Here is a 27,975-nt window from a genome sequence, read left to right as displayed (position 1 = left end):
CAGAGCCTCGGTAGCACAGAGGGCTCAGCGGGGCGGCCAATCAGCATGCGTCTCTGTTCTGACCAAGGTGCTGACCCTCCCCAGTCGTCCATGTTGTGCTGAGGTGCGGAGGAGAGGCGGAATCATGGTGAACATTGGATAACAGCCCGCCAAGATGTCCTCGTCGTCCCAGGTAAGGGGTGCTGCGGAGGGCGGCGACCCGTGGGGCTGCCTGGGGGTGCTGCTGGGGCTGGTGAGGGCCTGGAGGAGGCGCTGCAGGGGTGCCGGGTGGTGGAGGTCCTCATGTCACTCGTCTGGCGTGGACCTCATGACCTCGCGCCGGGCCATGGGGCCGCTCAAGGGCATGGCAGGCGAGGCTGGGGGCTCCTGTGGCTGTGGTGGTCCTGTGGTAGGCCGGTAGGCTGTGGGGGGCTGTGGTAGTGGCCTGTCCCCCACCTGCTGCCAGCCCTCCTCGCCCTCACCAGCCAGCCACATGGGGAGGCCTCAGGGCGGGGGCTGGGGCGTGTGTCTGGGCCCCTGTGGGTGGGTGTGTAGTGTGTCTGGGCCCCTGGGTGGGTGTGCAGAGCGTTAGTTAATGGCCTGTGTCCCCACCCTGCTGCCTGCCACACGGGGAGGCCTCAGGGTGGGGGTTGGGGCGTGTGTCTGGGCCCCTGTGGGTGGGTGAGTAGTGTGTCTGGGCCCCTGTGGGTGGGTGAGTAGTGTGTCTGGGCCCCTGGGTGGGTGTGTAGTGTGTCTGGGCCACACTGTGGGCCTCAGGGTGGGCTGGGGTGTGTCTGGGCCCCTGGGTGGGTGTGTAATGGCCTACTGCCAGCCACACGGGGAGGCCTCAGGGTGGGGGCTGGGGTGTGTGTCTGGGCCCCTGTGGGTGGGTGTGTAGAGGGTTGGCCTGCGTCCCCACCCTGCTGCCTTCCACACAGGGAGGCCTCAGGGTGGGGGCTGGGGTGTGTCTGGGCCCCTGTGGGTGGGTGTGTAAGAGTGTTACGTGATGGCCTGTGTCCCCACCCTGCTGCCAGCCACACGGGGAGGCCTCAGGGTGGGGGCTGGGGTGTGTCTGGGCCCCTGTGGGTGGGTGTGTAGAAGGTTACGTGATTGCCTGTGTCCCCACCCTGCTCTGTGTGTGTGTGTGAGAGAGAGAGAGGTTGCAGCTGTTCCTAAAGATCTGCCCCTTGTGGGGTCCAAGCTCTTTTGGGAAGGGTGTTGGGTGGTCAGACCATGGGGAATTACAACCACCAGAGTGAGTTTGTCTAGCAGTAATTCTGAATATTTACCCAAGTTGAGTGGCAGTAGTTTATTATTTTAGCAGCATTAGGTTATCATCCTTCGTGGTGGTAGGGTACTATTTTAGAAACAGTAGGACAAAACTCTCCAAGGTCACCTCCCCCTCAGACAATATCCACCTCTGAGGGTAGATAATATACAATTTTATTTCTATTGGGGTCTAGTTTATTGTCCTCACTGCACAGAAACCAGAAAAAATAATCAAAAGTTATTGCGAAATAACATCAAGTATCAAAAAATAATATCAAATGTTAAGACTCATCCGTCCGCACGCAGGATAGTAACACTGATAGCTGACATCCTGGATGTGTTGAATGACAGAGCCATGGTGTTATAATACTTCTATGCATTCTAGTGGAAGATAACACTACAGTCAAAGGAATGGTTATTTTTGATTTAGAAAAAAAAAAAGATCATTATACTCGTATAGTAGATTGAGGCCTATAAACTGGTAGAGTAGAGACTAGCAACTGTAGCATGAGTTGTAGTTACAGTTTGAGTTACACAGAAAACTGAGGGGGAAGGTGGGAGGACTGCCCCCCTTCTTTCTCCCAGCCTGTGAGGACTGAGGCAGGGTAAGGGGGGTGGGAGGAGTGGGAACGCTGTGTAAAAAAATATCTGCTCTACCCTAGGCAGGATATTTGGAATGTCACTTCATTACTCAACCAGGTATTACTAATATTATTGGCCTGGTCGTAACTGTGAGTGGTCGCAAGTCACGTGTCATAACTCATCTAGTCATGAAATAGTCATTTAGTTGTTAGCATTAGCATAATGTGAACTGTTGTCTTTTCAGGGCCTGGAGTTCCTTGACCTGAGTGGGGTGAGTCAGGATGAGCGCCAGGAACTCCTTTCCCTTGTCTCTGGTGCCACCCCTGCGGTGCTGGTGCTGGCCCCTGACACCTCAGCCCCAGCCCCACTCCACCCAGCACCCCAGGCCAGGGAGGAGGATGATGAGGAAGAGGAGGAGGAGGAGGAGGAGGAGCAGCAGCAACAACAGGAGCAAGAACAGGAGTTGGATGTAGAACATGAGGAGGAGCATGAACAGCAGGTCGGCGTAGATGAAGAGAGCCGTCCGCCCAGCGCCGGCTTGGAAGAGCCGGCAATTCCTCTTCAGGAGCAGGGTTAGTGTTTTATTGTTTGTCACACCAGCACTGGCTTGCTTACTTACATCTTGTAGCTTGAAGCACACCAGAAGTATCACTTAGCATAAGCACAAGTTTGTGTAACTAATCTTGCTTTATGTAAGACATCCTATGTAAGATATCCTTTCCCTCATCTCTTTATGCATGAATTGAGTAACTGATAATGTCTGCTCTCTCTATGCTTCTATGCTTACATAGAACTGTCCCTAAATACTTAACTCAAGCACATCTTCCATCCTCTCGAGTCTCTTCCCCCACCAAGATCTTGCACTTTTGTGATCTCTGCCCTAGCTATTTGATGTTGCAAAATTGATAGTCTGTTCTCTCTTGCCCTCTCAAATAACAAGCTTTTTTGCCAACGTTTCCTTTCAACTTTTTCCTCCTGCACACCTCTTTAAATTTCATCCGTAATCCCCTACACCATCCTCCCTTTTTCTGCCAACCACACTATCATCTGCAAATGGTCCTACCTCTCATTTTCAGCCTCGGGTCTAACTCCCCTACACTGACTTAATAATCTCATACAGCCATCCGTATAAATATCCATGGCAACATCACATGCCCCTCTCACACTAACCCCAACACAAAAACTCAATTATGTCCTCAACCTCAACCGCCGGAGGTTAGAAGGACCGAAAAGATGTTAAGTGGCGTGCTCATCGTAGAAAGTGACATTTTACGCACAATTGAAAGATTAAAGTAAGCAAAGCTCCTGGTCCAGACAAAATTACCCCTAGGGTCTTAAAAGAAATCAAACATCAAATTTGTAAACCGCTCTCCATCATATTCAATAAATCTTTGACAGCTGGAAAAGTTCCGTCGGATTGGAAACTTGCAAATGTCACACCAATTTTCAAAAAGGGGGACAAGTCTCATCCAGGAAACTATCGACCAATTAGCCTGACATCGATTGTTTGTAAGTTAATGGAGACTATCATTCGTGACAATATGGTGAAATTCTTCGAAGAAAATAATATGATAAATAATTCGCAACATGGCTTCCGTAGTAAACGTTCATGTTTAACTAACTTACTTGATTTTTTTCATTATATTTTTGAGGTGTTTGATGAAAGCAGATCAGTAGATATCATATATCTGGATTTTCAAAAGGCATTTGATAAGGTCCCCCACCAACGATTGCTCAGCAAACTATTGGCGCACGGTATCTCGGGTAACATTCACAATTGGCTTGTGGACTGGCTCTCTGAGCGGAAACAGAGAGTAGTTCTAAACGGTGTTACATCTAACTGGCTCGACGTCAGAAGCGGCGTACCTCAAGGATCAGTGCTTGGCTCCATGCTCTTCTTAATTTATGTTAATGATATCGATGATGGGCTCACTTGCAAAGTATCAAAATTTGCTGATGACACAAAAATTGCTAGTAAAGTAACTGCGACACTCGACAAAGAAGCTTTAGAATCAGATCTAGATTGACTTGCATGTTGGGCCAATCAATGGCAAATGAAATTTAACGTTGACAAATGTAAAGTGTTGCACATCGGAAAAAATAACAATCGTGTTCGGTACGTAATGAATGGCAAACAACTTTCTGCAATAAGTAAAGAAAAGGATCTTGGAATCACTATATCAAGCGATTTAAAGCCCGCTCAGCAGTGTTCAGAGGTAGTTAAAACTGCAAACAAATTGGTTGGCTTCATTGGACGAGTCTTTAATAATAAATCGGAAAAAGTAATATTAAAACTGTATAATTCGTTGGTTCGACCCCGTCTAGAGTACTGTGTACAGTTTTGGTCTCCCTACTACAGAAAAGACATAGAAAAGTTGGAATGGGTTCAACGAAGAGTAACAAAGATGATTCCTAGGTTGAGAAATTTATCATATGAACAAAGGCTTAAAGAAGTAAATTTATTCAGTCTATCAAAATGAAGAATGCGAGGCGATCTAATAGAAGTGTTTAAAATGTTTAAAGGATTCAGTGATATTAATGCGGAAGATTACTTTACAATTGATTGATGAAATAGAACAAGAAGAAATCACAATTTGAAGATAAGTGGTAAAAGATTCTCGTCGCATGAAGCCAAACACTTCTTCTTCAATCGAGTTGCTAATGTTCGGAACTTTCTACCCCCCTGTTCATTGCATGTATTTTATTGATTATTTTCATCCTCATTTAAACCCCTTCCACATTCCTTTCCGTGTGTGCTAAGTTAGCTGAATTGCTTAACTTACAATTAGCCCTGTTTCCTCTTCTTTTGTGTTGCACCACAATGATGGCCAGCCATTTGGCACTGCACCCTGCTATCATGCTGAATTTCATACCCACACTGTCCATTGTTACAACTATTATTGTGTTCTAACACAGTGGTACCTCGTGATTCAAACGCCTTTCAATTTGAACAATTCCCAATTCGAACACATTTATCAAACAAATTTTGTCCTCCGATTCGAATGTGCGTCGCAATTCGAACACGAACAAACGGCTGCAGACGAAGCCACCAGTGTAGCCAAGTCAGTGAATGCGATATCGCAGACTCCTGCCTCTAAAAACGCCAACCCGCGACTGCAATTTTTTCCCGCACACTCCCTTGAAAAATAGCCCAATTGTGCGGGATAACAATGTGTGTAACAGTAGTACTTGCCACTACTTCATGTAAAATGACACCGGTCAGGAAGGAAATTAAGTGACTTATGGCTGTACCTAAACAAACTAGTGGATGGCTGTACATCAAACCTGACAACACATGCAAGACACACTGTGTTTCCTTAGTGGACAGGGATCATTGAGGGAAGACAGACCTTCTTCATAAAACTGTGTAACTTTGTTTGTTTGATAAACACAAACAATTTATGGATAATACAGAAGAGATATTGAAAAGATTGGTTATTATTCTATATTTACAAGTGCCTGTTTTTCCATTTTGCGCTTATCTTTTAACATTCTTACTTTACATACGAGTTCATCAAACACTGAAGCACATTCATGTTTGAAATTTCACACTTCCTTAGGTTTTAAAAATATACTAGAATATTACAACAACTAGACATGAATAATAATAATAATAATAATAAAGAAATATGGTGCATGAACTTTATACCCGTTACCCCTCTGAATGTTGATGTCTCTGCCATGTTTGTTTACATCTCAAAGCAGTGCCGTCGAGTCTATAAGACAGACCAATTCTGGAAGGTCCCAGCAAATATAAGTGTTTTAAATGTATTTATTTGAGAGATCCGGCCACAGGGCACAACATAAACCCATAAAAATGTTAAAAAAATATGAGGATTTTGGGGTCTGGAATGGATTACTTTTTTCTACATTAATTTCAGTGGGATAAATTGCTTCCTAATTCAAACATTCTCAATTTGAACAGCCCAAACGAACCAATTAAATTTGATTCACGAGGTACCAATGCTAGCGGCTTTCTTTTAACTTGTTTACTGCCTCCTCTCACCCCTGTACACCCCCTGTGGACATGGCTGTACTCTTTCCCTTCAACTTTTTTCTTGCCTCTCGCCTCTTGGCAATATTCTTTTGTTATTTTTGCTAAACATGACAGCATGTCGCTGCATTGATTCCTGAGTAGATTAATAGCACTTGATCAACTCCTAATCTTAATGGTGCAAACTTTGTGCCATAAATTTTTGTTGTTAAAAAAAAAAGACAATGAATGATGATTATATTTGTGCTAGAGGTATTTGAACCCAAGGTTATCATTCAAATTTTACTTAAGTTTATATGCATGAACCCTTTACTGTGTGCCAACTGTGTTGCTTCTGAGTGAACCCTGAATGCAAATGTGTCAAATCTGAGGCTAAATTGAGGGCCAGCTCTTGTATCTCAGCTCCCAGGTGTGAGTTTGCAGGCACATGATGTGACCTGATTTTTTATTATCTTTTATGTGCTAATGCAGAAGGAAAAAAAGTGTCATTATTGCTTAATTCTTTTTTGATGAGCTCATTCACAGTAGACCACATGAAAAATAGAAGTGCTGATGGTGTCATTAGCAGTCTGTATGACACTCAGTGGCCAGTAAGAGAAAGCAGCTTATTGTGGGTGTGACAGACAGAAGTATGGTGAGGTGAATCAAGCGATGTGTTGGCTAAAGGGCAAGAAGTAATCTCATGAAGTGCTAGAATCGGTATTTACTTCATTAATTCAATTCTGTAAACTTTGCGCCAAAGTAAAAGCTTATGGTGATGGTTTCCCAGACCTCTTATTGGCCTTCTGCTGTTATTTGAAAGTCGGAGAGGAAAAAAATGTTAGTCACACTTCATCTCTTGCTGAGCATCAAGTTACAACTGTAAACCTGGCGCTGGGCATGAGTTGATGTGCTTGGTGGCATCTTGGGATCTCCCTGGCTCACATGTAGCCACCTTTGACAGGATACCGCCACCCATCCTCATGAACCAGCATACTTTACTCATGCCCTCATTTGTCTCTCACACCTCTGTCTGCCAAGTTTCTTATTCTGGCTGCTGTGTTTGTGGATACTGATAGACAGTATTTTGCTACACACTGGAGATTAACAACACCAAAAAAATGCAGTAATGACGCATTCTTTATCACAATTGTTATATATCTCAATGTGATGTTTTATTAATATACACTTAAGCTTACCTATCAGGTACATGAGACTAAGCTGAGCTGCACTAGTGGAATAAGGAGTTTCATATTTTAAGTAGCATTACCATTCAGGGTCATGCGGTGATGAAGCATTGGCATGCATTGTATGTTTAGACATGTATTATAGCACCTGTTGTCTCTGCATCGCTGCACATTATGATTCTTTGTGTAATTTTGTTTAGTTGTGCAAGTATGTGTAAGTAATTCTAATGGGAAGTATCTATTTTTGATTACCTGATTGTGAAATCCATCAGATAATAAGTTATATGGGTACATTTGATTTAATTACATGATGAAATATAGGATATCTAATAATACCAATATGTCTCATCAGTATTTTATTTTATTTATTTATTTATTATAAAATTTTGTGCCCAAGAGTTTGTATAGTTGTTTGTAATTCATATTTTGTTTGCCTTCCTTTGTAGTTTTTGAAGCCTCGGCTTGGTGTAAAGTCTGGGCATTGTTTCGGTCTCGTGGGGCATCAGCACCCTGCAAGTCTTAGTACAGCTGCCAGTTGGGCTGAGCTATTTTCTCTTTCTTGTAGCTCGCATCTTTGTAATTGCTTTCTGTAGCCTGTTTTCTTATTTTTTTGGTTTAATATAAATGATGTTGTGCAGTGACTGCAGTATTCCAGGTTTTGTATTCTTTGTAAAGGCAGCAATCATTTGATAACTTACAAAGATAACAGTTGTGGGCATTGAGTATTTACTTAGTTTGCACCACCTGTGGCTATATCAGTGTTGATAGGAAATTTTTTATCAGGCCTCTAAGGCTGTGTAAGAAATCGAGACTGCATTGAAGCAAAATATAAGAGATTGGTTTGTACTTAAACACTGGAAGCTTAATGATGTATAGAAGACATTAGGATCATAAGAATGCCCTCTTGTTTCTTTCCATGTCTTATTAAAGGCAACTAATATAGATGCTGCTCTAATGTTGCTGGAAAGGAAAGTATGTGATAACAACCTTCTCAGACAGGCATCTAAAGCCATGTAACCCTACTAGAGTTACGGGGAAGCTCTGCTTCGCCCCTCATTATAACACCCTGACGCAGCGTTAAAAGCAATGGGAAGGATGGGACAAACGGAAGGACCATGGGGAGCAAGCATTGCATTATTCTTGACATACTAGAGAATGAGCTGAGAGATGAAGGATCAGTATAGATGACCAAAGCAAATGGCAGGATAGCAAGGATATTTTATTGCCTTTAATCTAGTATTATGCTTCTATCTGGTATGGGTATATTCATTCATAATGGCTAGTATTCATGAATCACTAGATCTGACATGGGTGTGAGGCTGATGTAGGTCCATGTAGGTTAGCAAAGAAACAAAAGGTTATGATCAAATGTGTATCCTTTCAAAGATCCAGCCCAAGTTAATGGAGAAGCCCTTGAATGGCTGGACCTATTTACTTTGCTGATAAGGGGATCAGTTAATAAAAGGAAAGGTTTGCATAAGGAAGCAAGTTTATATATATTACAGTCCATTTTAGATAAAATAAGAGGACCTACTAAGTGGGACTACCTAAGCAAGGGTGATCAGGTTATTTTATTTACATCTATTCGTCATAGCCACCTTGTGTGAGTAGTATTTTGGGGTCAAAGAACTTATTGATTCTCTATTTTGTCTATGAACTGAGATGTAAATTCAACTTTCAGGAGTTTATGGCGATGATGAAAGTAAGATGAATGTGGTGGCTGGCTCAGCCACACCCATCAGCCAAGACCCTGTCACCACTACCTCCACCACAGCTACAGCCACTACAACCACAAGCACTATCACCACATCTGTTACACTAGCTTCCTCTTCTTATGGTGGAGCTGAAGTATTGGGTCCACGAGCTTTCACAGTGCCCCCACCAAGCCTGGGTTCACAGGGTCAGGCAGGAGGGCAGCAGGTGTACCAGCCCTACCCCACTCACTCCCCTGGAAATCCTCCCGTGTACAACCCTCACATGCCTCCTCCCTCACACCCCCCTCACTTTACCCAGATGCCCCCTCCTATGCTACCTCAGGGGGCCACTGTGTACGTGGCCAACTGTCACGTCAACCTTTCGTCTTCCTATAATGGAGGACAGGGCCACATGCCTGTTCTTGGTTCCACTCCTGGCCCATCTCAGTCACCTCCTCCCCAATCCCCAGCTCTAGTACCCTCCCTCCCTATAATGCAAGAGCCTGCACCCCAGCCACCGCCACACCCGCCCCAGGTCAAGCCTGTGCACGAAGGTAAAGTTGAGTATGAAGGCCGCAGGAACTTCGACCCTTTCCGTGGTGGTCATCGTGGACGGGGCCGAGGCCGGGGCCGGGGCAAACGGCTTAATCTTGAGAGGGGTGGGGGTGAGCATCCTGGATTTGGTGGCGACAAACACTACCATGAAGCTGCACCTTTTGGGAGCTTGCACGGACAGTATGTGTATCCAAACATACAGTATCACATGAGGGGTGGTGGTGGCTACCCTCCTTACCCCAGTGTGCCTACAGCCCAGAATGTCCAGGGGATGCCTCTTATGTATGGTCAGCAGTATGTACAATATACACACGGACCTATGACCCCCCTGCTCCCCTACTCATCAGGCCCCCATGGCAGCCAGCATCCTGCAGCTGCCCTCCAGCACCTGCACCACCAGCACCCTCACCACCACCCCCACCCTCAGCAACAGCACCACCACCACTTCCACCAACAGCAACATCATCATCATCAACAACAGCAACAGCAGCAGCACCAGCAGCAGCAACAACAACAGCAACAGCAAACACAACAGCAGCAGCAGCAGACAGAAACAGAATCTCCTGAGCAAGAGCATCAGTACCATTTGCAACAGCCACAGCCACAACCTAACTTTCCAGAGCCTCCAGAAGTTGCTGGCTCTTCAAACTTGCACTCTAACCAGCCATTTGTCTCCACTTCACAGACAAGATCATCTCAATTTGAGAGTGTTACTTCTGTGGGTGTTTCAGCCCCAGCTGTTAACTTTACTCCCTCTGTTACAGCTCCTGCTGAGGCAGGCAGTGTCAGTCCTCTGACCAGCCAGACAGCCTCTCTGGTGCTGGAGGACTGTGTGGAGACCAGGACCTCATCCATGGGCATTGTCAGCCCCAGTCAGGAAGCACCAGTCCCTGTAGGCCAAGAAGGAGAGGAAGCCACACCCCAGCCCACCTTACACAGTCAACCTCCAGCCCACCACCAGACTTCCCTGCATTCACTACCACCTCCCAACATGCAAGTGCCACCTCCAGGTCAGAGCCAAGTACCATTATCAGGACAGGTCCAGGTACCTCCTCCAGGTCAGAACCAAGTATTGCCATCAAGTCAGGTTGAGGTTCAAGTACCACCTCCAAAACAAAACCAAGAAGCAATGTCACATCAGACTCTGGTACCTCCACCACCACCAAGTCAGGTCCAGGTACCACCTCCTTCAGGTCAGGGCCAGATACCATCAAATCAAACCCAAGTTCCCCCTCTGGGACAGGTTCCAGGGCCATCCCCAGGCCACAGTGCCCAAGTACCACCTCTGGCTCAGGGGCAGGCACCTCCTCCAGGTCTTACCCAAGAACTGCCTCCCAGTCAGTGTCAGGCATCACCTTCCAGTCAAGGTCAGAGTCAGGTACAAGCACCAGCTCAGACCCAAGAACCACCACCCAGTCATGTGCAAGTTCCACCACCTACTCACATCCAGGTAGCTTCTGGCCACACAACCCAGGTGTCACCTCCCAGCCATGTTCCTCAAGTACCTCCACCCAGCCACACCCAGGCACCCCCACCAGGCCTTCCCCAGGTACCTCCCCCTGGCCTTCTTCAGGTTCCTCCTCCAGGTCTTGCTCAGCTGCCACCGCCTTGCCAAGCACCACCACCAGCCCATAGTCATGTACCCCCACCTGGTCAGGCTCAGGAGCTGCCTGTGGGCCATGTTCAAGGGCTGCCTACAGGCCAGGTCCAGGCACCTTCTGCAGGTCAGGTAAAGACCCCACAGCTGCCTGTACTCTCAGCACCAGCCAGTCACCCACAAACAGCATCCAAGATTTCTTCAGGGAGTAGCAGCAAGTCCTCCAGCACTCCGCAGGTGTTGTTCCGTCAGATGAACAAGAGCAAAGTGGCGGGCATGGAGCAGACCACTCTAGCAGACATAACTTTTATGTCCGATGAAATACAACCTGATGTGGTGACTGAAATGCCTGTGGAACTTGTGATGACTCCAAACCCACTGGGAGCCCCTGAACCCTCCCCCTCTAGTGTATCCTTCCCTTCCACTCTGCCTGTAGCAGATCCTCCAGCCTCACAGGGGAACACTCCCATTGCAGCACCAGAGGCTGGGGGGAGGCAAATGAACAATGATGTGGGAGTAGCTGTTCAAAGTGCACCCACACCTGCTGACACCAACTCTGTGATGTCTGAGGTGGTGATGCCTCCGCTAACCACATCTCCTGCTACCACTGCTCCTGGTGGTGCTTGGGCCCAGAAGAAAAGTTGGTCTCAACTCTTCAAGCCATGTGATGAAGTAGGAGCAAAGCAAGTAGCCTATGTTGCACCCTTCAACCAAGGAGCAGAAAAGCCATGTGAGGAAGTTTCTCTACCCCTTGAGGCTGCTGACCACAAGGTGTCAGACACTTCACTCTCAGAGGCAGACATGGAGAAAGCAAAGATTGGAGGTAAGTTATTGCTCTCTTGAAATTCAAATATGAGTCAATCACCTGGGTACACCTAGGATTTGGTGCTTTTATTTGAAGTTTGTTTTGTCAGAGTAGATTAAATTAAGGTTCTCTTACACCTAATCCAGTAGGTCTATTACTCCTTTTACAGTTTAACCAAGCTATATTTGAAGTTAAAGAAATATAAAAAAAGGAAGAACAATGGAAATATGTTAGGTGTTTGAATATTAGTGTTTTAATTTAATGAATTAGGTCAAGCTAGACCCCAAGTCTTGCTGTATTGAAGTTCTGCTGTCCTTGCTGTCAAGTGTCATTCTAATGTTCTTATTGATATTAAAACGTCATTGGACCCTCAGTGTTTTGTTTTATAATCTAAAAGGTAAGATATACATGTGGGGTTCAGCCAGTAAAAGTTCATGAAGTGACAGAAAATATGTTTAGGCCTATAATCATACAGGGACTCACCAGTGCCGCCCCTAAACTTTGTCTCTGTGTGGTAGGGATGCTGCGTCAGTATGTGCAGGACCACCACCACGCAGCCCTGCAGCCCCGCGGCCTCATCAACAAGGCCAACTGGTGTTACATCAACGCCCCACTTCAGGCACTCCTTGCTTGTCCACCATTCTACAACCTCATGAAGAACATACCCAACATTGCTGGCCTCAAGAAGGGAAAGTCATCTACACCAGTCATTGATAGCATGTGAGTACTAACCTTATTTGTTTGCTATGTTGCTTGGATTTAATGAATGAATGAAATTACAGCAATTTTGCTATCTTCACACTTTTGCGTTATTAATGGAGCTCATAATTAATTATTTTTCAGAGTGGAATATATTCATGAATTTTCCGAAATGGCCCCCATGCTAAAACCTTGCAAAAAGGACAAGAGTGGGAATGCTGCCCGTAAAGAGACTGAGATAGTGACTGGGCCACCTTTTGAGCCATCCTATGTATACAAGATGCTGGCCAACATCAATGGAGACCTGTTCAGTGATGGCCGCCAGCAAGATGCAGAAGAAATGTTGTCCTTTGTGCTCAATGGTCTGCATGAGGAGGTGAGTTCAGTGTCATTTTGTGGACTAGGAAGGGACGTAGCAAGGAATGTGATGGTATACAAAACTTGTGTGGCTGTTGCATGGAGAAAGGTACACTAAGAAGCTCTGGCCACATTGAAGTTGTAGAGAGCAAGACGGGTGTAGTCCAGTTGTAGCTTTGAGGGAGTAGCCATTAGAATAGAAATCTGTCAACCTATATCTGACACCCCATCCCCTAACATGAAGCTTCCTTTTGCCTGCCAACTCACTCCCTCCAATACTCATCCACTCTTGATCTGCATATTTTACCTTTGGTCTTCCTCTCATACACTCTTCACAAACAAATCCTCATAAAATGAAATATAAGTATATGGTCTTCATTATAACCTTTCACAGATGGTGGAGGCATTGAAGCTGGCTGGGGAATGGAGTCCCTCACCCACTGGGGATCAGCCAGCCGTGAATGGTTCTGTCAACGGGGAGACCAACGGCTCAGACCATGAAGATGCCTCTGATGACTCGGATGAGTGGCAGGTATGGAGGCATTGATTAACTTACTTGTCAAGGAGACGGCAACAAGTTAATATTTTCAGAAAATTGTAAACTAATATTAACCTCTTCAATCTGGTGACATTCATACATCAAACTATAGTTGCTGTATCATAAAAGAAGACAGGCTTGTAGCTCTTTTCTGTGGTTTATCATCCTCAGAAAATTGTTTTGCATAACTGATCCATACTGAAGCCTGTTATATTATATTTGGGAGAAAGAGGGCAGGCCAGGGTTGTGTGGCTGCAATCATGGTGCAGTGCATAGGGGAAATAAAATTCTCTTTCTTGATCAGTTGTCCCCAATGTTCTAGCCCTCACAACCCTTTTCCCAAAATGTTGAAACCCATGTGACCCCCTGATAAGCAGTTTATTTTAGTTTTTAATACACCTTTTTGCCCATACCCAGTCCTGAAATGTCCCCCAAAATACTCTCCCTGTTCCCTCTCAACACTCACCAGTGAAGGCATACAACACCAACAGAATAAGGGCATAGAAAGCAATTTCGAGACGATAAGCTGTATATCAGAACAGACAGTAATTGACGTTTTATTTGACAGTAAGGATAAGTAGTCATCAAGGTTAGTGAATGAGGTACTTTGGTTGGTGGAAATTAATTGTGTGCTCTGTGTTCTTGTTACTGACAGATGATGGGCTCTCGCAAACGCTATTGTGTGACCCGCACTGCGACCTTTACCCCCACCCCGATCAGTGCCATATTCTGGGGTCAGCTGAGGTCAGAGCTGCACCAGGCTGGAGGTCACACCACAGCCAACCTGCAGCCATTCACCACCTTGCCCCTGGACATACAGGTTGGTGCTGCCCACAGGAGTCCTTGATCAAAGCATTTTATACATGTTAGTGCCCCTACAGGAGAGCATAAGACTATTGATTCACTTGTTTCACTTTTTCCCATTGTCTGGATATCCTCCTGCATGTATTAAATCTTACATGAATGGTTTTCCTCAGCCTGGCTATTTTAAAATGTTTTAATTTTTTTTTTTCTTTTTCTTTTTCAGTCGAGTAAGGTAGAGAGTGTGAGGGATGCCTTAGAACAACTGGTTAGCAAGGAGGAGATACCAGACTACACTGATGCAAAGACCAACCAGGATGTCACTGTCTTCAAACAAGTAAGTACTATGGACTCCCAAAACTTGTGTGTAGGCATAGAGAAAGTGTTCCTTGTCAGATGATTGGCATACTATCTACTTACGTACATAGTCATGAGGCACTTATGTAATGCTCTATTCAGGTAGCTAAGTAAGTTCTTGTGAAAATGTAATGGACACAAAATGTACCTTACATCAATTTATGTCTGCACCAGCTTTTGGTCTAGGGAGGGGCAGTCACTTCCCAGCCAGCTGCACTTTTGAACTTTGATCCTCTGCATGCTGTGTGCACCAGTGGCAGTCCATGAAATAATTATTTTCTAGGATTAAAGGAAATAAAGTTAACTAAGATGAGTAAAATTATATTTAGGATGGTCAGTCTTCCCATCCTGAAGACTTCTTGCTTCCTTGTTTGGTCTCATGAATAACAATCTGTGTTTCTTTTCTAAAGGTCTTTCTGGAGCACCTGCCCAATGTCCTCATCCTGCAGCTGAAAAGATTTATATATGACAAAGATGGAGGTCTTCAGAAAGTCATGAAGAAAGTCAATTTTCCTATTGACTTGGAAATCACTAAAGGTAATTTTAATGTAAATATAATGTTTGAGAAATATTTATTAATCCTTTTGTGCACTTGGACACCAATGACGCATGTATATTTTTAGGGCCAAAGTGCACTTTCCCGCCATTGGCGTCCATTTGAACAATAAATATTATTTTTAAATAGTTATATTCATGCCAATGACGTCATTTTTTGGTTGAGCATAAGTTTCCTCACTCTCTCCCAAATTAACTAATTACAACCCTCTCCACTGGTGTGGCTTTGAGTGCAAGGCATAAACAAAGGCAGTTTTTGTCCCTCACTCATCAGTCAGATCGTACGTCTCGCTGCTGTGGGCTTTAAACCTTTTGTGGTCTGGGTCGTGGCCATATGGCTGACCACATTATAGTGTTATATAGTGCAATACAGCAATACATGAGCCAAGTAAAAAAATGTTTATGTGCACTTTATTCCATGTCCATAAATGGTCCTATGAATTATTATTATTATTATTTTTATTTTTTATTCTTAAAAAAACTACAACAAATAACGAAGTCATTGATATACTTTGTATAATGATGAATGCAAATTTTGGGGAGGAAAATAACTGAGAAACAAAATATTTCGTCGCGCTAAAAAAACGACTCGAGCCGGCAAGAGACCTTATTTTACAAATGAGCACGAAAAAGAAAACTTATTGAAACTTGTGGTGTGCGAGAGGGTTAACAGTTATTCTCTAGTGATAATTAATATTTCATGATGAAAGCTTTGGCTATTTTAAAGCTATCTTTCCTTCACTATCCACATTGTACAGTTTCAGTTTTATTCTTGTGTCTTTGCAGAGCTCATGTCATCATGTATCCGTGGCAAATTATCCCCTGTGCAGAGGAAGTACAAGTTGCTTGCGGTAGTGTACCATGATGGAAAGGAGGCCACCAAGGGACATTATGTGGCAGATATCTACCATGGCGGCTACAACTGCTGGCTGCGGTGTGATGACAGCTTCATCAAAGAGGTTCCAGAGAGTGTTGTGATGCGCCATGTGCCACCACGTGTCCCCTACCTCTTGTTCTATCGTCGGGCAGACACTATGGTTGGGCCGTCACCCAAGGCCAAGTCATGAGAGCCATACCTGGCCTTGGGTAGCAGTTTGTGTTCAGCTTATGTGATACAGCAGTGTTGTGTGTGAACAGGGTTAATACGCTCTTAGTGGTAAGACATGCTTCCCCATCAACACTTGAAAGGAAATCAGTGCAGTGTGAAGTGGCATGAAGTACAACCTAATTGTGGTACTCAAGATAGGGATGGTTGTTGAAGAACCCTGTTACTACCACTGAATAAAGATTTTTGAGCGAATATTTTCAGCTAAATAAATGTAATGAGTTTCAGACTCCAAAATAAGTTCTTTGGCTGGCTGGTTGGGAAAACAGTGACCAGGTGTGTTAGAAAATACTGGGATCAAGCCAAGCTTTTGTGTGTGATGATGAAACTATTGAGTGTAGAAAGAACAGACACAAAAGTGCTGTTGCTTGTGTGTGCGTGTGCATTCCCCCCCTACCCCTTCTGACCTTGAAGGTTCTGTGCAGAACATTTTAGTGTTCTACCGACCCTAAGTTATAAAATATTAATATACTCTGCCTTTGTATTACTTCCTATACATGTGTGCTTATTTAAAGGATCTAGTTATTGCTATGAAGTTGGAGGCTGTGGATGTAAAAAATGCTGAAGTTGGTTAAGTGCATTGCTTGGTCAGATACACAGCTTTCAGAACAGTCCTCAACAGGATTCTCAAGTCGTGCATTGAAGTTACTTTTCTTTTGAGTACTTGATTCCTTGTATTTATACTTTATGCTTTGCTTGTCACTTTAGTATTGCTACAGGTTTGTCTTATGGATCCTTTGTTACTCCCAAGTAGTTATTTAAATTTAGGGTCAAAACTTTGCCCATAAACTCAGCAAGTGAAGACTGTCACCTTGATTATAATCCCTGTCATTCAAGTGAAAACTTATTGAAACTTGTGGTGTGCGAGAGGGTTAACAGTTATTCTCTAGTGATAATTAATATTTCATGATGAAAGCTTTGGCTATTTTAAAGCTATCTTTCCTTCACTATCCACATTGTACAGTTTCAGTTTTATTCTTGTGTCTTTGCAGAGCTCATGTCATCATGTATCCGTGGCAAATTATCCCCTGTGCAGAGGAAGTACAAGTTGCTTGCGGTAGTGTACCATGATGGAAAGGAGGCCACCAAGGGACATTATGTGGCAGATATCTACCATGGCGGCTACAACTGCTGGCTGCGGTGTGATGACAGCTTCATCAAAGAGGTTCCAGAGAGTGTTGTGATGCGCCATGTGCCACCACGCGTCCCCTACCTCTTGTTCTACCGTCGGGCAGACACTATGGTCGGGCCGTCACCCAAGGCCAAGTCATGAGAGCCATACCTGGCCTTGGGTAGCAGTTTGTGTTCAGCTTTTGTGATACAGCAGTGTTGTGTGTGAACAGGGTTAATACGCTCTTAGTGGTAAGACATGCTTCCCCATCAACACTTGAAAGGAAATCAGTGCAGTGTGAAGTGGCATGAAGTACAACCTAATTGTGGTACTCAAGATAGGGATGGTTGTTGAAGAACCCTGTTACTACCACTGAATAAAGATTTTTGAGCGAATATTTTCAGCTAAATAAATGTAATGAGTTTCAGACTCCAAAATAAGTTCTTTGGCTGGCTGGTTGGGAAAACAGTGACCAGGTGTGTTAGAAAATACTGGGATCAAGCCAAGCTTTTTGTGTGATGAAACTATTGAGTGTAGAAAGAACAGACACAAAAGTGCTGTTGCTTGTGTGTGTGTGCGTGTGCGTTCCCCCCCTTCCCCTTCTGACCTTGAAGGTTCTGTGCAGAACATTTTAGTTTTCTTCCGACCCTAAGTGATAAAATAATCATATACTCTGCCTTTGTATTACTACCTATACATGTGTGCTTATTTAAAGGATCTAGTTATTCCTATGAAGGTGGAGGCTGTGGCTGTAAAAAATGCTGAAGATTGTTAAGTGCATTGCTTGGTCAGGATACACAGCTTTCAGAACAGTCCTCAACAGGATTCTCAAGTCGTGCATTGAAGTTACTTTTCTTTTTGAGTACTTGATTCCTTGGTATTTATACTTTGCTTGTCACTTTAGTATTGCTACAGGTTTGTCTTATGGATCCTTTGTTACTCCCAAGTAGTTATTTAAATTTAGGGTCAAAACTTTTGCCCATAAACTCAGCAAGTGAAGACTGTCACCTTGATTATAATCCCTGTCATTCAAGTGTGATATGGGCAAAAAAAAATGTTGAAGGATGTGTTTAAGTAAATTTCCCTGATGGATGGGCTCAACAGTATTGCCCCAACATCTTTATTTTGAGATTTCAAGGAAAAAACATGGTTTTGCAGTGAGTGAAGTTATAACTATTTGGTGTTTTGGGGCACCTACTATGCGTTTCAGAGGCCGTGTTTTATCGTTTTTCGGGAATTACTTTCAAGAGAGTGTCAGATAGGGATAATTTGGCAAAGCATGCTTTAGACTTTGCCCCATTTTTGGTAATATAATTTATTAACAAGATCTGGATAATTTAGGCACTTACAAAGAGGCATGTAATGATTAACCTGGCAGATAAAATGCTTCCTGTTGCGAGGCTGGCAAACGTTTGTGTGGATACGACGTTGTGCGCATGCGCTGGAAGGCCAACATATTATATTGTGCCCAGCATTAATGCCCGAGCCCTCCAGCTGTGAACATGGCAGCAGAGGCGTTGTCTTGGCGGGCAGGTAGGCTGGCAGGATGGTTCAGTGACTGGAGAGCTATATCAAGCTTCTCTTAACTGTTCTGTTGATGGATATCAAAAATACAAAGATTAAAAGATAAAACTTGTGGCAGAGCTAAGGACTCTTGCCGCAAGTGAATGAATCGTTCACCTGACATCTCGCTGGCCAGTGCAGGTGCACAAAGCCGTCTCTACACAAACGTTTGCTAGTCTTGCAACAGGAAGCACTTCACCTGCCGAGTTTTGTCATTATGTGCCTCTTGTAAGTGTTTCAATCACCTCACCTTGTTATTAGATCATTCTGAGGAAAATAGGATAAGATCTGAAACCTGCTTTGCCAAATTATCCTTGTTTGATACTTTGTTAAAAGTTATTCCAAAAATATTATAACTTGGTCTCTGGAACCCATAGTAACAGCTTTGATAGTAATACTGCATCTTAGGTAAGCTAAAAAAAAAAAAAATGTGTGCACGTGTGTGTGTGTGTGTGTGTGTGTGTGTGTGTAGGTGAAAGATTACCTGGTTATGGCAATGTGTGTATTTTGTAAGTTAAAATACAGGGACCCCACAGAGAGAGAGAGAGAGAGAGAGAGAGAGACTACATTGTTAATTTTTAGATAAATAAATATTGTCAGCTGGCAACTTCCATTTAAATGGTAATATTTGCATCTTCCTACATATTTCGGTTTTGCAAGATGGCATTCATTAGAAGAAAGATATTGTGGAATTAAATAATTTGTTTTACCCTCTATATACAGAGCATAGAGTGCTCTACAGTTTGCGCTTTTGTGGTTGGCAAGATTTGTCAACTTGCATCGTTTGATTTTTTATTTATTTTTGGTTATTGAAGTTGGATTTTGGGTAGTGTTGTTAAGGCCTTGCATTGTCTGATTTTGTTATTGAGTGTGCATAAAACATTTTTCAGTATACATAAATTGTGAGGAGCATAGCATGTGCCTTTATAAGGGCCACAGGGCAGAGCATCTCATGTCCCTCTTGGTTAAGGTGTTACTCCAATGCTGAATAGGAAGTGTATTTTTGGTGCCTGTTAAAAGAGGGATAGTTGTGCCCTTGTTATGTTAATCTGAGCAATGAGACACCAAAGTATGGTGAAACATTGCCTAAAGGTCTTAGGTCCATTTTGTGCCTCTTGTTTAATAGTAAGTAGAAGCTATACAGGAATGGGATACCATAGGTGGTTGAATACATCTCACATGAAATTCACCTGATACCACGCCCAACGTGTAAGAAACTGGTGGTATATTAAAAATTTGGGTGTGCATTAATTTTGAACATGCCTGACTACTAAAAACTGGATCAATAGGATTTCTTTCATAAAAGACTGCTTATTGCATTGGAGATTTAAGATCCATAGATAAACTGAAGGTTTACCACAGTCACATAATAATATAGAAATGGAGATCTTAGAACCAATTACTAGTGTATTATACAACAGGACCTATTGTATGGATGTATTCTACATATGGAAGTAAATAATGCACATAGCTTATGATTGTACACAGACATATTAGCATTTACCGAGAATGAATGTTGATTAGAACGGGAGGATGGATGTAGGCCTGTGGAATGTCATGGTTCAGAGTTTGTTGTGTGGCGTGACATGTTTGGTGGCAACTTACTTGGTGGCCGTAGCTTGTCTCAGGAGTAAATTAGAATGCTTTGACCAAAGGAAATATTTTTAAATGCTGTAGGCATTATGTCCAAATGCATTGAAATTTTCTTTGACCCTCAAGTTGAATATTGCGTCCAAGGTCTTAGAATTGCACTGGAGAAAAGGAAGTTTGTTGTAACTCCTTTGCTACAGTTGTTACTCTGGGATTGTCCATCTTATGCAATGATTATAAAAATGGTCTGTGGGTGTGAAGAGTTTTCATGCTGTATAAAATCTCAAGTACTGAAAAAACTTTGCTCTTCCATTTCTAGCGTGCACCTAAAAACTAGGCTGCTTCAGTAAGCTTGTCACTGTTTGTATCATGGCATGAGGTAGACAGTCTGCCACACATTTTTTGTTTGAAGGGGTCACTACATTTCCTTTTTCTCGTAATAGCAGCTCAGTCCTCAGACATCCTCTTTCTTCACCTCAGTAGTCATTGCTGAGGAACATGACTCCTGACACAAGCCAGATAGAGCTGTCCCTTAGGAGGGAGAGAATTCCTTCGCTTTCCACTTTACCTAAAATCAGACTCAATTATCATATTCAGGAAGACATTTTCTCTGCTATTTATTCCTACACCAAATTATTAAGTAGAAAAACCAAATTAAAATATCCTAAATATAACTAACCCCATCCGACTCTTCCTTGCATTACCTCTTTAGTTCATAATCTTTAATTGTTCTTAATCCATGACCATCTAATGTTTAATGAAGGAATGAGCATATATTAAAATGTTAGGAAGATGTATAGAAAAGGAATGACAGTTCATTAACAGGACAGGTTACCTCATGCATGTCATAATCCAGATGGTAGCAATCTTACTCAAGCTGCTTAGGACCCAATTTTAAGCTGAAAATTAACATAGAAGGTATTTCCTGTTAAACTTAAAAACTTAAAGGCAGTGTTATCAAACTTAGGGTTTTGTCCACCGCCACAATGTAATAATATTTGTCAAAACAATTGCGAGCATATAACTTAACTGCTTAATGGCATTCCATTTCATAGAAAGGCATACTGATGCATTAAGGTTGGGTAAAGGTTTAGATCATCATTTCTGGAAAATAAACTTTTCTGATAATGAGTATTGTAGCAAAGGGGTTAACAGTCTGTTATTGAGTGTGAAAAGATGCATGTGCCAGTGTGTGCACATGGCTGAGAGTGTGTACTGTGAGTTGTGCCTGGTGTAGGGTCCCAGAGAATGGGACTAGCCAATACCTGTACTTTACAGGGTTGATCTTTTCAGTCCAAACTGTGATGGGTTGTTAAATTCATATAAGATGAATAGTTTCATTTAACATATCTTTATAGTTTTTTTCCCTTGTGCAAGAGCATTGGTTTATATGTTATTAGCTGCACCTGCCCAATTTGAAGCTTTGCCTTTATATGGTCATGTTTAATGGGCACATAAGACATGAGGTAGAGCTGTAAATGGTTAAATTATGTAACTGGAAACATTCTAGGATAACAGGCTCAACTAGATTGTAATGCAACTTATCTGTACTGTCAAGTCAAAGCATCTAGCTCACAGGTTCAGAGGCATGCCAGGGAAAATTTGTTTAAAAAAAAAAACTTTAATCTTCAGATGTGATCCATTATACTTATTTACTAACCAAAATTTGTGTGCTAGCAGGCTTACAGCCATTTGTACATGATTATTTTTGTTTTTACATTTTTCCTTGGTTTGGCATTTGTAACAACAAAGTTCCTAATGAGTTGCTCTTGCTGAAAGTGTACTGTTAAATTGGTTTGGTGAAAGTGGATAAGTGATATTGTAAATATTGATGTAACTACAATAAAGGACACCCAAATATCAACTTATCATTTTGTGCCCTCATCACCTTTATGTTAACTATCTAATGGGGAGCATACACCAGGGGGTGCATTGCTTCATTCATCCGTCCCCTCCACCCCTTGCACAGTTACCCTTCCCATTCTAAGCCACTCTTTGGTAGGATCAATTAACTTGCCCCAGCCATTAGTTATGTGGGTGTCCCCTTGGTCTCCATTTAGGGTTGTCTTGTACAGAAACAACCCTATGGTAGCTGAGTGATCAGTATGCAGGCATGGTGATGTCTTCACCACATGCATGAGTAAACAACTGTCATCCAGCAAACCATTAAATGACTGGAAGCTTTGCCTCATGCAGCACTTGGAGAGCCATCACTGAGAAGTGCATCAGCAGCAGCAAAGACAGGGTCAGTGACCTAGATGTCCCCAATTGATGCTCCACCACGACTTTGATCAACAACTTTGCCTAATACCCAGTCCATGCAAGTGTTGAAAAGTGATGAGCAAGGATGTGCCCATGCCTCACTCATGAATTAACAGGGAAGAAAGAAGTTGGAAATGCCTCCCCCCATATTTCACAGCACTCAACCCCAGAGTAAAGGCCAGTCATCAAGTCAATAATCCTTGCATTAATCCCACAGATCCACAGAATGTCAAAACTCGAGTTGGCGTTCCACAAGGACGCTTAACGCTAGGATCCAGTCAGTTGTTGACTTGCCAGGCGTGAACCCAGATTGATCAGGTGGCTGAAACTTTGGCAGATGAGATTTAATTCACATCAGCAATAAATGAGCGAGCACCTTGCCTGGCACACTGAGCAGTCTAATACCGCGGTAATTGTTGCAGTCTTGTGGGTACCCTTTCCCTTTCCAGATAGGGACAACCAACCCCCTTTTCCATTCAAGAGTAATGGCACCAGATTGTCACATGGCAGACAGCACCACATGCAACCCATGCCCATGGATTGTGGCTTTCAGCTTTCAGCATTTCCACATTTATATTACAGATCCCAACCCTTCAACTTCCCCACAGTCTCTCTTACCTCTGCAATGGAGGGAGGAATTTTGTCTATTGGTGGATCAGCAGCCACCACTATAAAACATTTGCCTGTGCCATAACGGACTGGGGCCAACAAACAAGCAAGTATGGAGCCTTATCAAAACAAGAGAATGCAAGAGGCTGACCTCCAGATTTGTCTGATTTTAGAACTCCAAGGAGCCTTGTCAATGGTAAATATAATGCGATGAGTTTTAAGTACGTTCAATGTGCTTTGTTCATTACAAACACAGTAAAGTTCACGTAGGAACTCATACCTTATATTTTATAAAAGATAATCAGATGTACAACAGATGTAGGTTTTGAAATGATAGGCATGAAGCTCACTTACATTTCCATGTTCCATTTAATATACATTATATAGAAAAAATTAATAAATACTTTAATTTATGATACACAACAGCCTTGAGTATTGATATACTGTGCCATTAAAATGTGCCACAATATATTTGCTACTAAGACTCTTTCATATAACCCAGCATCTTGTTAAAGTAGTAAGGATAGATGAAGTGCTCAGGATTTAAGTGTATCGTTTGGGCACGTGCTGAGTAAAGGAGGGGTGACCAAGGGGCCACAACAGCTGCAACAGATCCTGGAACTTTAGGTTTAACTTCTCCAGGAAGAATCTTCATGTGTCGAACAGCTAATGGATGTGAACCAACAAAAACTGCTATAAACTGGTCCTCCATTTCACTGTAATATATTCTAAAAGGATACAAGAAACTAATTCTTAAAATTCCCATGCAAATCAATGAATTTACAATTGCAAACACAGCCACTTCTAATTGTTCTTCTTGAAGAAGTATAAGCTCTGCCACTGGAGCACCACATAGTGCAGCCATTAGCGACAGACAGGCGACCCCAGCAACAGCCTGAACTCCCCCGTAACTCAACTGGACATATTTGGTTGAGTTTGCACTGTATATCAGGTCATAGTGAGGCTCTACCTTATCAGCATCTCTAAGTTCTTCAGGCGTTTTTTTTCTCCTAAAATATGAGTAGAAATTTCTTCTCTGAATGAAATTTTGACTTAAGCATCTAAGCTGCACATTTGTCAGCAAGTCCTGGGTGCAAGGAGCCGTCACCTTGGTGGTGGTGGTGGTCGGGTGTAGACTGGTGGAGATGAACCCAGATGCATGACGTGTCCTTGCCAGCAATGGCCACTTTGAGAGTGAGGGTGGCAGAGCTGTCCTGAGTAAAACTGCCATCACTCCCTATTCTGCAAATCAGTAAGTATTTTATATAGTTACTTTGGATGTTTTCCACAAATAATTCTTGTCAGTGATATGTTGAATTCCTTCATGGGACACAAGTTGTAAAATCTACATAAATATAAAATATCACACTCATAACCATAAGGTTGCATTCCCAAGACATACAAAAAATCCAAACTTGGCGACACTAATGTTTCTTTCCATGTAGGCAAGAGTCCTTCAACAATGAGCACAAATATACAGTACAGATTACCTCAAATAAAGAGGAAAGGGAATATTTAGATGGTTGAATAAAAAAGGAAAGGGGAGTGTGGGAGCTATAGCGGTATAAGTCTGCTGAGTATACCTGGAAAGGTATATGGAAGTCATAATAGAGAGGGTGCAAAGACTTACAGAAGGGAAAATCAGTGAAGAACAAGGAAGCTTCAGGAAGGGAAGGGGATGTGTGGATCAGATATTTTCCTTCAGGATAGTAGAAAAAATATTAGGAAAAGGAAAAAAACTATACGCTGCCTTCATGGATCTAGGAAAAGCTTATTACAGAGTCGATTGGCTGGCATGTGGGAAGTTTTAAAGATATATGGTGTGGGAGGAAAACTGCTTAATGCAATAAAGTCTTTCTATGAGGATGCATCCGCATGATCAGGCGGCGGCCATGGTGGTGGTGCAGCCGGTGTTGCGAGAAATACCTCCTTGCAGAAATAAGTCGCATATACATGTGGGTCCAGGGGGAGGCACAGCCTCCCCTGGTTAGAAGGGGGGGTCGAGTGGGGCGAAGCCCCCCCGTTAGCAGGTCGTAAAGTTTGGTTGGAGTAGTTTAAATATGCTCCCCGACCCTAAACACTGTGAGCTATTTTGCGGCTGCGGCGGCAGCACCGCCACCGCGGCCATCGCCAATGGAGGCTACGCTTTCATGAATATATTATTCTCTATTTTCAACAATAAATAATACTTGAATTGGATTTTGAAAGCGTTTCCATGATTGTTGAACGTTTGTAGATAAGATATATGAAGAGCTAGTGATGTTTCATAAGGTAGGTAATAAAATACTGGTACGGTACTAAAACGAATCTTTACCAAATAAAGTGTTACTTAGTGAGTGGCAGACATCAGTGGAGGGCAAAAGTGAGCAGTGTTGAAGGCTACCAACAATAGACTGTAAAGTTGATGGTGTATATTATGTCAAATCGCACAGCTCAGAGTATGTATACCTGCTTTTATAATCAATCACACAGGCATTTTCAGGTGATCCATGTATTCATGTGGCCTGACTTGGTGAGTGGGTTTGACCACGCATGTGCCGCTGGTGTGTGGATAACTGTGATGGGCGAACAATTCTAACGCGTGCGTACGTGTGGGGCCGACAGGAGGGGGGAGTGACCTGACACCGGACGTGACCAAGACCTACGAGTGGGGGGCACTGAAAGGGTTGATAGGTAAGGGGGCTGGTGGGTGGGTCTGTTGCCTAGGGAAGGTCCAGTCCTGGCGTCCCTCCTGCCGCTGCACCAGCTTGTGTCGACAGGTGTAATCGGTTGTGTTTACCTGCGCCCGCCTCCCAGAGCCCCGTCGTCCCACCGCAGGTCCCCGTGGCCGTGCAGGCTCCCTTAGCGTGGCGCCGGTGGACCAAGGAGCCGTGGGTCGTGGCCGGCCAGCACGGGGTTTGTTTGGGTCGTGTTGGCTGATGTACGATGATGATGTTGAGTGCGATAACCTGAACGCTGGAATACTATGCGAAAATGAAATACTGTGATAAGTGATAATGACATAATATGGTACTATGCGATGCTGAGTAATGTAATACTATTAATCAGTCAATGGGGGCATGCGCCGGGGGTGCGTCGCCCCGCCCACCCTACGACGCCAAGTCCGGGGGTAACTTCGGGCGAGAGTTTGGCCAGGCAGGGTGCCAGCACGGAGGCACAGTTTTTAAGTTATAATAGCTGGCGCTCCATCAGGTCCATAAGCCTTCTGAGAGTTGAGGCCACAGAGGGCATAGAAAACAGGTGGAAACGTTAATGTTAGCAAAATTTTGACATTTTGATTTATTGATGAGGAGTTTTGGCAAGTCGGAGAATAGATTTGGCACGATTCTGGGCATAAATGTGAAGACCATTATTAGGAAAAGTTCTAAGACTCAGGTACCTTCTGTGAGCTGCCTCAGTCGTTGATAGCACGCGAACAAGCGTGACTGAACCAGGGAATTTTGCCTTAGGAACAGAGAAAGTAGCTGAATGTGTGGCTCCAGCCCGGAGATCTCACCTCCGTTACGGGCCGGGCACCCGTCTGGAATCAATAACCATTCCACAGGGAACGAGAGAGATAAAAAAACTCACGTCATTACACTAAGGTAAAGCATAATGGTAAGAGCATTCTAATATCTTTCATTTTAATGTAGTTTTAAAACAGGTGGTCGTTTAGACAACTCCTTACATAACGTTTTTCGTTTTGAAGAACAACGTACACGACCGTATACTGTCCCTGCCTAAGGTTTTTTGTAAGACAATATTTTTTATTTTTTCTATTTGAAATATAAGATAAGAAATGTAAGCACACACATGCATCGAAACACTCCCCACAGATGCGACACTCTTGAACAATGTGTTCCGTAAAGTGGCACCGTTCCCTGGGACGTGTTCCTCTGCATGGTGATTTTAGTCAGCTGGCGAGCCGTTCCTCGCAGCGTGTTTGTGGTGCTCAGTCACTGTTATCACCAATCAACGACTGTTACTGTTCAGCGGGTATTGAGAAATGCACCCGGAATGTACGTCAACTGTACGTCGCTGAACATTTGAGTTTGATCACGACGCTGTGTACTCGTCCTGTGCTCACAGAACATCGCCATCACTCGGCTTGGCGCCTCTCTTGACACGACTTCTGCTGCAGGAGTTGGTGCCTGGGTTTGTCTGTCCTTCATAGAATATACTTTTTACGCAGTTTGCCATGAATTTCTCCACCACTACCACCACAACCACTTGACTGACTCCAAACTTTTATATCTTACAGACCTACCGAGGAATAAAGAAGAAAGGAAGGAAAGAAGAAGAATGAAAAGAAAAAGAAGATGAAGAAGAAAAAAAAGATGAAAAAAAGGAAAACACCACCATCATAATATTATACCACCACCACCACCACCACAATCTCCACAACCACCACTACCGAGAGCCACTGGAGGTTCGATTTCCGCTCCCCAGCCAGCTAATATTACGACACACAGACGAAGCATTGTGAAAAGAAGGCAACAAGGGAAACGAGAAGCCCGAGTCAGTTTTGGCACTAGTGAGCGAGGAAGGTGGATAGACGGGCGGGCTGGCGAGCTGTTGGGCCTGACTGGGCTGAGGAAAAGGAGGGTTGAAAGCATGGAGCGAAGGTTGAGGTGACAGACAGTGCAGTGGACAAGCTTTCTTCTTCACTGTCTCTCCAATGGAAGCTCCTCATCTCATTTTTTTGTTTTACTTTCTTGGAGTTTGTGAAGTGTCCTGCTGATTTCCAGAGGTGAGTGTTATGCTTGTGTTCTGATAGTTTGTTTTTTGTTGTTATCTTCTTATTGTTT

The 27,975-nt window shown here is 43.5% G+C and overlaps 2 protein-coding genes and 1 long non-coding RNA gene across 6 annotated transcripts in view; 2 read left to right on the top strand and 1 right to left on the bottom strand.

Annotated features, from left to right (window-relative positions):
* Window positions 1–4: 4 nt before the first annotated feature.
* LOC126985030 (ubiquitin carboxyl-terminal hydrolase 10-like) lies at window positions 5–22,181 on the top strand. 3 transcript variants are annotated; one of them, XM_050839274.1, is made up of 10 exons: window positions 5–172; window positions 2,075–2,402; window positions 8,672–11,659; window positions 12,160–12,361; window positions 12,485–12,716; window positions 13,092–13,229; window positions 13,891–14,055; window positions 14,263–14,373; window positions 14,804–14,930; window positions 17,046–22,181. In XM_050839274.1, exons 1-10 carry the CDS (start codon window positions 155–157, stop codon window positions 17,324–17,326), a joined length of 4,590 nt encoding a protein of 1,529 aa, XP_050695231.1. In that variant the 5' UTR covers window positions 5–154; the 3' UTR covers window positions 17,327–22,181. The 3 variants fall into 3 exon arrangements, with proteins under 3 accessions (XP_050695231.1, XP_050695232.1, XP_050695230.1); XM_050839275.1 differs by lacking the exon at window positions 17,046–22,181 and adding an exon at window positions 15,735–16,359 and having other exon boundaries at window positions 10,004–11,659; XM_050839273.1 differs by lacking the exon at window positions 17,046–22,181 and adding an exon at window positions 15,735–16,359.
* LOC126985032 (uncharacterized) lies at window positions 14,699–25,984 on the bottom strand. Of its 2 annotated transcripts, none has more exons than XR_007738283.1 (3): window positions 25,968–25,984; window positions 24,297–24,425; window positions 14,699–14,842 (listed from the first exon to the last, which is right to left on the bottom strand). It is a non-coding gene; the product is annotated as an uncharacterized LOC126985032 (long non-coding RNA). The 2 variants fall into 2 exon arrangements; XR_007738282.1 differs by having other exon boundaries at window positions 24,297–24,430; window positions 25,968–25,982.
* Window positions 25,985–27,532: 1,548 nt separating this feature from the next.
* Window positions 27,533–27,975, top strand: part of LOC126985029 (alpha-(1,3)-fucosyltransferase C-like) — a 12,716-nt gene continuing 12,273 nt past the window's right edge. Inside the window, exon 1 of the mRNA XM_050839272.1 lies at window positions 27,533–27,917. The gene's annotated coding sequence lies outside the window, so the exon portion shown is untranslated. The remainder of the gene's footprint in view (window positions 27,918–27,975) is intronic.

The sequence above is a fragment of the Eriocheir sinensis genome, chromosome 58, assembly GCF_024679095.1.
Source record: "Eriocheir sinensis breed Jianghai 21 chromosome 58, ASM2467909v1, whole genome shotgun sequence".
NCBI classification, from domain to species: domain Eukaryota; kingdom Metazoa; phylum Arthropoda; class Malacostraca; order Decapoda; family Varunidae; genus Eriocheir; species Eriocheir sinensis.
This window is presented reverse-complemented; position numbering and strand designations above follow the sequence as displayed.